Genomic DNA, 11262 nt, shown 5'->3' on the forward strand with positions numbered 1-11262 from the left:
ACCTGCACCTGTTGATTTTCTGCCAAACTGCATTCTTATGAACTCTTGGAAAAAATATCTGATGCTATAGTGCTCCACAGGAGGTAATAGAAAATTTCAAGACTACAACAGTAACAGTTCATGAAGCCATCTCATTTACAGTGAAGATAAGGGCTACTACATCTAAACCGTCACTTTGTAGTCAGGCCAGTGCCAATGGCCATACCTGAGCTGCTGGGTTGTTTGTCGGGTCCCTGAGCTGGATGGTCAGCTGATAATTGTCCACGCTCTCCCTGTCCAGGAGGGTGGTCTGGGTGATCTCTCCGTTCTCGTTGATCTGGAAGTGACCGTCTGGGTCACCGGCTATGATGGTGTACTCAAAGTTGTTGGAGGAAGGCAAGTCTGCGTCGGAGACGGTCACCGTGACGATTGGGTTGGATGTGAAGTTATTCTACAAAGGGGAACAGGAATGGGAGTTTTGAAGTTTTGTTTGCTAGAAGAAATTTGTCGCAGGGCTTTGTGTTATCAACTTTTTTCTATAAAAGATTTCAGCATCCGCTCTCAAAATGAAGAACTGCCAATATTTTCTGTGAGTTGGTGAACAAAGAGGTGATGAGAGAAACATATGAAATCACTCATTGCTTGAGAATGCAGCTTACAAAGAAAAATTAAGAAATGCACAAACAAACAGACGAACAAACAACAACAGGAACAAAAGCTTGATCCCGCCAGCATAACATTTCTATGACCTCTCACCTCTGATATGGATGCCTGGAACAGGTTGCTGGTCCAGATGGGGTAGTTGTCGTTGACATCTGTGACGGTGATATTCAGTGGAAATGATGAACTGAGGCTGGGGATGCCACCATCAGTTGCTGTAACCTTAAAACGAAAAAAAAAGGGGCAAAACAAAAACAAAAATCAAAATATGCACTGTAGTTAAATTGTCATGATGATAAAACAGCCATGTATAGGTATGACATAACACAACATTAACACTTTAATACATCACTGCATTAGGAAGCAATATCCCTCCAAACCGTTTCCTAGTTGGGCCATGTTTTGCCATTGTGTCACAACATAGCTTCAACATCTATATCAAGGTATCATCAGTACTTTTGAGAGTGCTTTAATAGAGAATATTGTCATTGCCTGAATTCTGATGATTTAAAATTCAATCTCTTATTTGAAGGTGAAGCAGGCAGATAACATAAAGAGGCTAGTTTACCACTATATTCAAATTGAAGGTATTTCACCTTGGAACATCTTATAAAAACCTTTTCAAGTCTCCCATACATACTAAATACAATTCAACAATAGGAATGCATGAGTTGCTCTTGCTTCAAGCAAAGCCTTAAGCAAAGCCTCAGACAACCTGTTTTTTTTTTGTAGTTAGAAATTCACACAACAAACTACAAAGATATGCATGCAATTTGAACATGATAGTAAACCGGTCTATTGAGAATAACTACATAAACGGTGGAGTCCTTACTGTGAGCTCATAGAAGTCTTGGGCTTCTCTGTCAAGAGGCTGTATGGCAGAGAGGACTCCCGTGCCATCACCCGTCGGGAACACGCTGAAGAAGTTGGATCCAAAGCCAGACAGGGTAAACGTCAACTGTTGATTGAAATGACAAGGAGTGAACTCATTAAACCTACCATAGGCATTTTTTAAAATGGAAAAATAAAAATTTGTGTATTCATGATTACTGCACAGACTATAAATCTTTGTTACTGCAATCCAATGTAAACTTTAAATGGTCAAAGGTGTGATAGGAAAGCTTTTAGTTAACATCATAAGCCACAAAACATTTCCCTTCGTAGGATGGAACTCCTCCTGTCCTCAGCCTCATGAGACATGTTCATATCCACGGAGGCATAGGCCTACTAAAATGTCCTCCTCAACAGATGATGTGATAAATTGAAACGACATCTCCTTTATGCTTACCTGTGCATTGACACCAGCATCCGCGTCTGTTGCTCTGAAGGATCCCAACGGCACTGCACCCACGCGATTCTCTTCCACGCTCACCGGCGACGTCGGCATGGTGACAAACTCAGGTGGATTGTCGTTGACATCGTTGACAGTTACCCAGACCTACACTCAACAGCAGACAGGCAAAAGCAGCAATGCAGTGACAAAGTTATATGAAAGTTTTGTGTATACAAATACATATGTAGCTTTGTTTGTTCATCTCGAAATGCAATGTCATTCACTTTTAAGATTAAAGAAATCGTACAGTGGAATCAGGTTAAAATCTTAGAGTCAATCATGATTACGGATGTTGTTATCATTGTGACAATCATCGTCATTGTCTTTTTACCACCAGGTTTTGTCATATAATTATGACCACCTCTCATTCCATCAAAAAGTAGAGGCAGTATCTACTGTCTTGAAGAGCAAGATTCTTCAGTAAAACCAACTACAACAAAATGAAAACTGCACAGGACATCCAGAAGCTTGTTTCAAAAGGAACTAACCGAGGTGGATCCCGGCGCCACACCGCCCCCGTCGGCAAAGACGGTGAAGACATAGAAGTCCTCCGTCTCTCTGTCAATCTCACCATCCACTGTGATGACACCCTAAGAGGAGGAGATAATAGACAGGATTGTCATTCTCTGAGGTCTTTTAACCCTATTCTAACTGGGGGGGGGGGGGTCAATTTGACCCCCCCTCAACATTTCGCGCCGTGATTCCGCAACGCGCACAGATTTTGCCACGTCGTTTCATGACTTTTTTCATTGAAGTCTCCCGCATATTTTGAGACCAAATTTGCAATGTCCGGGTACACTGTTCTGAAGTTACATAATGTTTTGCGTATGCATGTCAACCCAAAAACAGCTCAAATTCATGATATCGTGTGCAAATCCAACGCAAATTGTGTTTTTTGGTTAAATTGATATAAATTAGATTATTTCAACTTTTAACCGTTGAAAGTAATCAATTTTAATGTAGATAAGCTTGAAAAAGTGCCTGCAACAAATTATGGCCAAATACAATAGAAAACAAAAGGTAAAAAAAACAATGAAATATATAAGAAATTAACAAAACAATCAAAAACAAAAGAAACTGATTTTGATTGTGCTATTTTTTTACAAGAAAACTGTTCAATGTGTCTTGAGGAACTCTTACACAAAAGTTTAGCAATCATTCAGTCTTTGTTAGGTGAAACTATGATTTCATGCATAAATTTGCATAATTAATTAACTGAAAATAGAAAATCAAAATTTTTCTTTTGTATGACCATGTAATCTTGTAGTTAACATCCGGCTCTATGTTCAGGCAAAATTTTGCGGCGATCGTGCAATCGGCGGCCGAGATCTGAAGGGGGGGGGGGGGGTCAAATTGACCCCCCCCCCCCCGTAAAAACTTGTTTTCAAATAGCCCAGTTAGAATAGGGTTAAGGTGTAACTTTCAAGACATATAACAGGCAGAAGTCCTGACTATACACCCTTACCCCCTCCATTCCTACAAAAAGTTTCAGCAATGGATGTACACTTGATATTCTTGTATAAGAACCCAGGTGCCACATATCAAATGTATATCAAACTATGAAATACATTTCATAGTGGACAAAATATGAAAGCTGACTGGTTTTTTTTTTGAATCACCGATTTATTTCTATATTGAATCATCAACATTAAGTAACATAATTTAGTGTGTAGGACATTCTCCAGCAGCCTTTACAGTGTAGATACAAGGCAACATCAATGAGCAGGACACATCCATTGTAGATTTCTTGCCATCCTTGCAGCCAGTACATATTTTCTACCAAATCTAATGTGTTTTCATATCAAGTTTAGTTCCAAACTGAAAGTAAATACTCATAGTTGAGGAAAGAGTCAAACTGAAGATGATAAAACAATCGATCAGAAAGAGAGGATCAAAGAGTGGTATATGCAGCATCAACTTACAGTATTCTCAGCAATCTTGAAAAGGTCAAGAACGGCGGGACTGGAGTTTGGATCGATGGAGTAAGTGATTCCCGCAGAGGAGCCTCCAAGTGTGGCTGAAACCTGAATAGCAAACGTATAAAGTACATGAACTGCTGTAAAATGGTACAAGATGATCGGAGTGCACGTTCCAGGACTCTTATCAATGCATTCAGCAAAAACAAAACAAAAAACAAAAACAAAAATGAGCAAAACACACAGCTTTTAACCTGACAATGCCATTGGTAGTGACATGGTTTCACAAAAATCCACGAAGGCACACTCACAAGTTTAACTCAAGTCAGACTTCATCAGCTCAATTTTACCTGATTGATGAATGTGTCAACAGGAGCATTCTCATTGATGTTGAAGTTGTAGCGGGGCAGGCCGAATACGGGCACCAGAACTGTGGCGTCCACGACTGTTACGACCACCGTGCCGGTGTTGGAGTTAAAGGGACTGGCCTGGTCAGTGGCCCTGACCGTCATGGTGTAGTTTCGGGAGCCACTGTTGTCCGGGATCGGGCCGGAGACAAAGATTTGACCACTGTCTGGATTGATGCTCAGGAATGATGGATTGCCTGGTGTTTAGGAGAGAAGAGGAGACCAATTTTGTGATACCTGTGTCATCTTTTTGGAGGCATGATGAAGCTGATGATGCATATATCAAGACTTCTCCCATAATCAGAAAGTGATCAATATCATTGCACACAGAGACCATGTGGACTCAAAAACTTTGTTCTAAGGCTATCATTAATACAAACAATGAATTGAAAAGCATAGACAGAACCATTTGCAAGCTTATGACGTTTGCATTAAACAATACTTGGACAGGAGCTTAAAATTGGATTAAAAGTAGCAAATACATTATGTGCCAAAATCTATATTTTTGTTGCTTTTAGAATTCAACTATAAGAGAAATGTTAAAAATTTACATTTGATGATATTATAATTTTGATATACAGCAAGCAGGGCTTGAAGGGTTCAAGATGTGACAAAAGTTTTAGTTTCTGCAAATTGTACATGTACAAGTGTATATCTAATCAGATAATGCCTTTCTTGTTATGCTTCTGTCTCTTTGAAACCTACTTATCAGACTGTATTCCACTGAGCCCCCAAGGTCCAGATCCAGGTCTTGGGCAAAGACAGTGACCACAGGAGTCCCAATGGGGGAGTTCTCTGACAGGTCTGGCCTGAAGTACAGCTGCTGTCGGAAGGTTGGAACCACATCGTTGACGTCCAGGACTGTGATTGTGACCGCAGCTGTATGCATCAGGAATAAATAATATGTAACAAAATATTTTTAAGGGTATCAGCTGGTTGTATGTAAGTATGGCCATTTGCACTGTGATGAGTAGCAGAAATGTGTAGCTGTCTTTGAAGTGGGGTGGCAACGTCCCAACAAGCTAGAAATTACATAGCTCTGTATAATATGCTTTATCCTTAGGTAGCAGTCACTTTGTTGAGATTCACAATTACAAACAGAAATTTAGATTGAATTTGTGTGTGTGTGTGTGTGTGAGTGCGTGATATCTTACATTCAGAACATGCTTTTTCAAAAGAGCGATCTGTGGAGAATTGTGCCTTCATTGGTGTCTTGCATAAAACAGGGAGGTGAAACTTCCACCTCCCTGCATAGAATAAGTATATTCTTCCACATGGCTTCATCTGGGAAAATCACAGAAATCTGCAATGCTTACACATAATGTTTTCTTCTTGGGAAAGGCATTGTAAATAAAAGCATATTACACTGGTAGCACTATAGGATCTTTTAAGAGTTACAGCTCTTATCGAATATGCAGTGAGGAAAGTCTCGAACTAATACAAACCCAACTTACCAGTGGAATTGATGAGAACCATGTAAGACAAAAACATCACTTGAATTGACATCATAATGTCTCACTGGCATCAGAAATTAAGCATTACTGTCTCAAGTTAACCCCTTCTGTTCTAGGGGCTTTGGACAGTGTATACAGTGTGTATGGGGTTTTCTATAGCTGTGCAAATTAGCACTCAAAGTTTACAAAGAGTTAACTCACCCTGGTCTGTGCCGACCGAGAGGTCACTGTTATAGGCCTGAACGATGAGGAAGTAGCTATCCTGCGTCTCCCGGTCCAGGGGCGTGGCCCCGAGGTTGATGTTGCCGAAGTTGTCAATGGTGAACATGTTGTTGGTGTTCCCGCTGATGATTCGGTAGAGGACGATGGCATTCTGCCCCAGATCTGGATCATCAGCGGTTACCTGAAAAATGTGCAATGTATATATGCTTTTAAATAGTAATACATGTGTGTGTGGTAATCTTTATCATTTTGTGTATAAATTGTGTGTTTTTTTTCCTTATGAAATAATCACAGCAGGAGCTACATTTGCCGTTACATTGCCTAGACATGCAGGAAGAACTTTGCAGAGCCACCATATTATCTCTACTGCTAAAGAGTCCTATATGAGGTTCACTCTTTTCTTTTATTATGGTTTCTGAGAATTTGGGACACACACACACACAAAAAAAAAAAAATGGATTAGAAATGGATAGAAATGGGAAAAGGGAATCAAAGTAGCAAATGGCCACAGGCACACTGATACAAACAGATAAAAATATGAATGAATTGAACATCTCAATCAAATGGAACAACAAAAAAACTTACAGTGAGTATCCTGGAGCCGGGCTGAATGTTTTCGAAAACCGATCTCTCGTAGGAAATGTTGCGGAATGTTGGTGCATTGTCATTGACGTCTGTCACAATCACGGACACCGTGGCCGTTCCCGTCATGGGCGAGCCGTTGAGTGGTGTGTCGATCGCAAGAACAATCAGGCTGTATGCATCCTGCGTTTCTCGGTCAAGCGCCGCAGAGGTCTCCACGACACCAGTGAAGGGATCAACGGTGAATGGACCCTCAGTGCGCCGCAGACTCTGGAAACTGTATATTATGTTTCCATTGTTTCCTGACGCAAAAACATTTTGGCAGAGAAGTAAAGAAAACTGAAATCTGAGGGCACCTGCAACTCTCTGTATAATGTAGTTTTCTTGATTGTTATCCTAGCCCATGGAGAAGGCAGACACTCTACTATTCATGACGTGGACTTCTTTCATCTGCAAACTGATACTGCCAGTTATCCTGGAATTTTTCAGTCTAAACTTTATGTCATACATCATCAGTTGAATACTGAAATGAAAATAAGATGATTCAAAATCAACCATATCAATAAAAGAGAATATTCCCATTCATGTCATTGCTATGGGTAGTACCAAATGATGAAGCATGCACTCCCTGAAACCAGTGTGAGTGATCATTAGTCTCACACAAAGACATTAGGCAATAAAAGAAACACAACCAGGAGAGACTCAACCACAGCAGTATTCATCATTTTCTTGGCACAAAGCCTTAAGCAAGACTAGACTCACCGATCTCCTTCTTGCTCTTCTGCTTCCTCTACCAAGTATGTCTTTACTATCATAATTGTGTTCAGTTTTGATTCAGGTTCATATTCTTGAATTACTGTCAAAGATTGAAAAGAAATTAAGTCCTGTAGAAATATTCTTTGAAGACTTTCTTTACATCTATTCACGGGATCATGTTCAGAGTCTTTAAGGACAAAAGACATAAAGTTTCAACATTATGCCACATACATCAATTAAACAAAATGCTTATCTCTATTGGATCATGAAAGAACCAAATATAACTACACACAAATATAACTTCCCCAAACCGTTGCTGAGGCACGCCTAAGAAAAAAACATTTTTGTTTTATAGAAGCGCTCACCGTTGTCTAAATCTGTTGCGTCCAAATCAACAATGAGTGTCTGGAATGGCGAGTCCTCGGGCACTGTCTCTGTGTAGATCCCCTGGGAGAAGACAGGTGGCTGATTATTGACATCTTCAACGGTGATCGTCACGGTAGCCGGTAGCGAGGTCTGGATGCCGTCCGATGCCACCACCGTCAGCTGGTAGACCGGGGTAGCCGTCGCATCCAGCGTGGCCGCCGTCGTGATGCGTCCGTCCGTGGAGAAGGTGAAATCGGGACTGTTCGGTGTGAAGATGTACGTCAGGGTGCCGGTCGTGTCGGGATCATTTGCAACAATCTTCAAACAACACAAGGGAAAGGTGACAGGCATACATAAGCGCATACAGGTTACATGAATTTCTTTTTGACTGTGGAGAATATGGGTAAATGGATTGCTGACAATACATTGCAACAGCCATAAATTACATATTTCCATTAAAATTCCATTAAAATTACAATAAAATTACAATTATTAAATTACATATTTCCATTAAAAGTCAAAAACAGTACGTGATCTCCTATGTGACATTGAGCAGACATTGCATTCATTCTCCTGCTCCTCGGCAACGACAATGACTATAAATAAATTATAATGCGCACCTGTCCCACAAACGTGTTCAAGTTGGCATCCTCAGACACGGTGAACTGGTAGGAATCTTGAGGTAACACGGGTCTCTCGTCATTGGCGTCCAAGATGTTGACAATGACGGTTGCTGGTGGGTTGGCTGCCTGCTGGGGAACACCGTCTGGTAGAGAGAGCGGTAAAAACGAGATTATGACTTTACGTAGGGATAGTATATGTAAAAAATATATATATATATATTATATATGTATGGTATATATTTACATATTTTGGGTGTATCTGTGTATATAAAGTAGGAATATTTAAATGCAAAGTTACTTATTCTATTACAAAAACACAAACTCATGTTTGCACGATGCCCAGGCAGTCATATTACTGTCTGAAGAGACACAAATAGTTTAGACTGAGTTTGGCGGTGGAGTAAAATTCCAGGTAGTTTTTTCATTTTTCATGTGATAAGTTTGGGTTTTTTTTTTTTTCAAACCACCTCACATTTGCATGTGCCCGTTATCAGATATTTTGTACAGCATAGCATCTACCAGTTGTATCTTTCATTCCTGACATGCCAACATTTCTTTGGCATAATGGCCAGACCTGAATACATATAGTTATCAAAAAGAATGAGCAGAACATATTCTACCACTGAGAGTTACTGGGTGTGCAATCTTGTGAGCAAGAACCCCTGTGACGAGTACCACATAGTGATTGTCAGGTTTAAAAAGTGGCTGTTGACTTACTGTCGATGGCAGTGACAAGCAGAGTGTACTGTGGGGTAGTTTCCCTGTCCAGCGCGCCTGCCGTCCGGATGTTGCCTTGTGAATCGATGATGAAAGGGAGGTTGTTGCCGTTGGTGATGGTGAACGTCAGGTCTGCATTTGTTCCCTCATCACGGTCTGTAGCATCAACCTGGCCAAGGGGAAACATATCATGTACATGCATGTCTTGTTTTGATTACTGGACAATTTCATGGGAGTCCCACAGTCCAACTGGTGCCAACTTAATTGGGGATGGGATTTACACACATAAACCCTTATTGCAGCTTAATCCGTTGAGTGCTGATTGGCTCAAAAAACCCCATATTGTTGTACACCTGGTTCAAAGTCCCTGGCACGGAATGGCTTAAAGTGAATGAATCTCCTTGTGAATAATCTATGCGTTATTCATGATGTTTAATTGTATCAATAACAAAATTCAATGATCTTCTTTAGTATTGTCACACAAAACAGAGTATGAAATTTCGAGAGAATACGGGGAAATCTAGAGCATGCTTATTTTTCTGAGTCAGTGCTTGGAGGCATTGCGATCTAAATAGTAATTGGCACATTTAAGCACAATCTATGAGCAGCATTTTGTGGATCTGGAAGGGGAAAGGCCTGGGAGTAAAAAGAAATAGGAGAAACTTCACAGAACATTCACATTTTCCATGTCAAAACTGGAAGGCATTTTTAGGTTTTGTTTTGTTCCTACTATTTTAAATCTATAGGCAAAATTATTTTGATACTTAAGTTAGTGGGAGGGTGCTATGAGAAGAGATAAATGCTCTTTTAATCTGGACGGATGATCCTGTATGCAACATAGCTGTACCTGCACAACAAAGCTGTTAGGAGCCGAATCCTCCGCGATGGAGACCTCGTAGGTGAGCTGATTCCACTGCGGAGCGTTGTCGTTGAAGTCCTGCACGATGACGGTGAGCAGGGTGGTGGCCAACTGGGGAGGGGTGCCCCGGTCAGTGGCAGTGATGGTCAGACTGTGCTGCGGCTGGACCTCGCGGTCAAGCTGGCGCAAGAGCGTGACGTCGCCGGTGACCGGGTTGATCTGGAAGAAGCCTGGGCGGGTAAAGAAGCATAACAGAGGTCTTAATGCATTTTTCTATTAATTATGTGATTTTTAGTGAACTTTATATGCATGCATGCAATTTGGCATGAAATTCCCAAAAGACCAAGTGGATCAATATTTTCGCAAATTTAAAGTTCTTTGATATTCAGAACAGATCAATGGATAAAACAGATAGATATTGTGTTTTTTGCTGATGAGGTTGATAACTATTCTCAGTCAATGTCTACCCCAATTAAATTTTTGTGTGTATCTTTTTTCGCAGGACAACAAAATTTGGCAAATGATCATTGAGGCATATGATCTCATTGAATTCAAACGCCATAATAGTTTTAGCTCAACCAAGAGACAAAGAGTCATTTACTACACCCAATTCTAAGTGAATACCAAATGCAAATCATACGTGGGGAAGTACATAATCGCAAACTATAATATCCATGCACCTGTTTCAACCATACTTTAATAAATGCTCGCCAGTAAACCTTCATCTCAACTCAAGGTACTGAAACAAGGCTATATGGTGCTCTATAATATAACAAATTTATCTTGTCAACTTTCTTATTATCTGTTTGTCGACTACGGTGGAGGGGCGGGGGAGGGATGTATGAAATAATCACAAAAGTCAAAATCAGCTACCTCCGTCATTTCCTGATATAATGGCATATGTCAGTTGATCCCCTTCTGGAATATCCTCGTCTGTGGCTGTGATTCGTGTGACTGTTGTTCCAACCTGGGCAGCCTGCAAGAAGGTACATGATGCATGTTAATATTATAATTATGATGAAAATGATGACGATGATGTTGATGACAATTTCAATGATGATGATAACAACAACAGTTTAAATAATAATGAAAATAATCGAATTATCATATTATTGTGAAGGATAATGTATCATAGAAGGACATTTTAATAGTATGATGGTAGTGAAATAATGGATGCACTTTAATATACAATGCATCTTACCAATTTATCAGCACTTTCCTTAGAAACATATGCCAAGAGATATATTTTTTTTCAAGTGTTTCTTGATATTCTTCATGTGGATTACCCAGGTAAAAAAAAAAATAAAGAAAACAACCTGTTGATTTAAGAACTTGATGGAGATGTTCTGGGCCATGTAAACTTGTCATATGTTTTTCCCACGCATACG

The 11262-nt window shown here is 40.2% G+C and overlaps 1 protein-coding gene across 1 annotated transcript in view; it reads right to left on the reverse strand.

Annotated features, from left to right (window-relative positions):
• The window catches only part of LOC139713733 (cadherin-23-like), a gene marked incomplete at its 5' end in the record, with an annotated part of 56418 nt that extends 45568 nt beyond the window's left edge, over positions 1-10850 (reverse strand). Inside the window, 15 exons of the mRNA XM_071625438.1 lie at positions 206-430; positions 736-861; positions 1472-1597; positions 1928-2077; positions 2461-2562; positions 3895-3996; positions 4239-4492; positions 5001-5174; positions 5951-6152; positions 6557-6855; positions 7675-7993; positions 8296-8441; positions 9016-9184; positions 9863-10104; positions 10748-10850. Coding sequence (XP_071481539.1) covers positions 206-430; positions 736-861; positions 1472-1597; positions 1928-2077; positions 2461-2562; positions 3895-3996; positions 4239-4492; positions 5001-5174; positions 5951-6152; positions 6557-6855; positions 7675-7993; positions 8296-8441; positions 9016-9184; positions 9863-10104; positions 10748-10850 — 2739 coding nt within the window. The remainder of the gene's footprint in view (positions 1-205; positions 431-735; positions 862-1471; positions 1598-1927; positions 2078-2460; positions 2563-3894; positions 3997-4238; positions 4493-5000; positions 5175-5950; positions 6153-6556; positions 6856-7674; positions 7994-8295; positions 8442-9015; positions 9185-9862; positions 10105-10747) is intronic.
• Positions 10851-11262: the final 412 nt, after the last annotated feature.

The sequence above is a fragment of the Diadema antillarum genome, unplaced genomic scaffold (genome assembly GCF_040938485.1).
Source record: "Diadema antillarum isolate AM-2024a unplaced genomic scaffold, OU_Dant_1.0 seq00002043_RagTag, whole genome shotgun sequence".
Lineage (NCBI taxonomy): Eukaryota > Metazoa > Echinodermata > Echinoidea > Diadematoida > Diadematidae > Diadema > Diadema antillarum.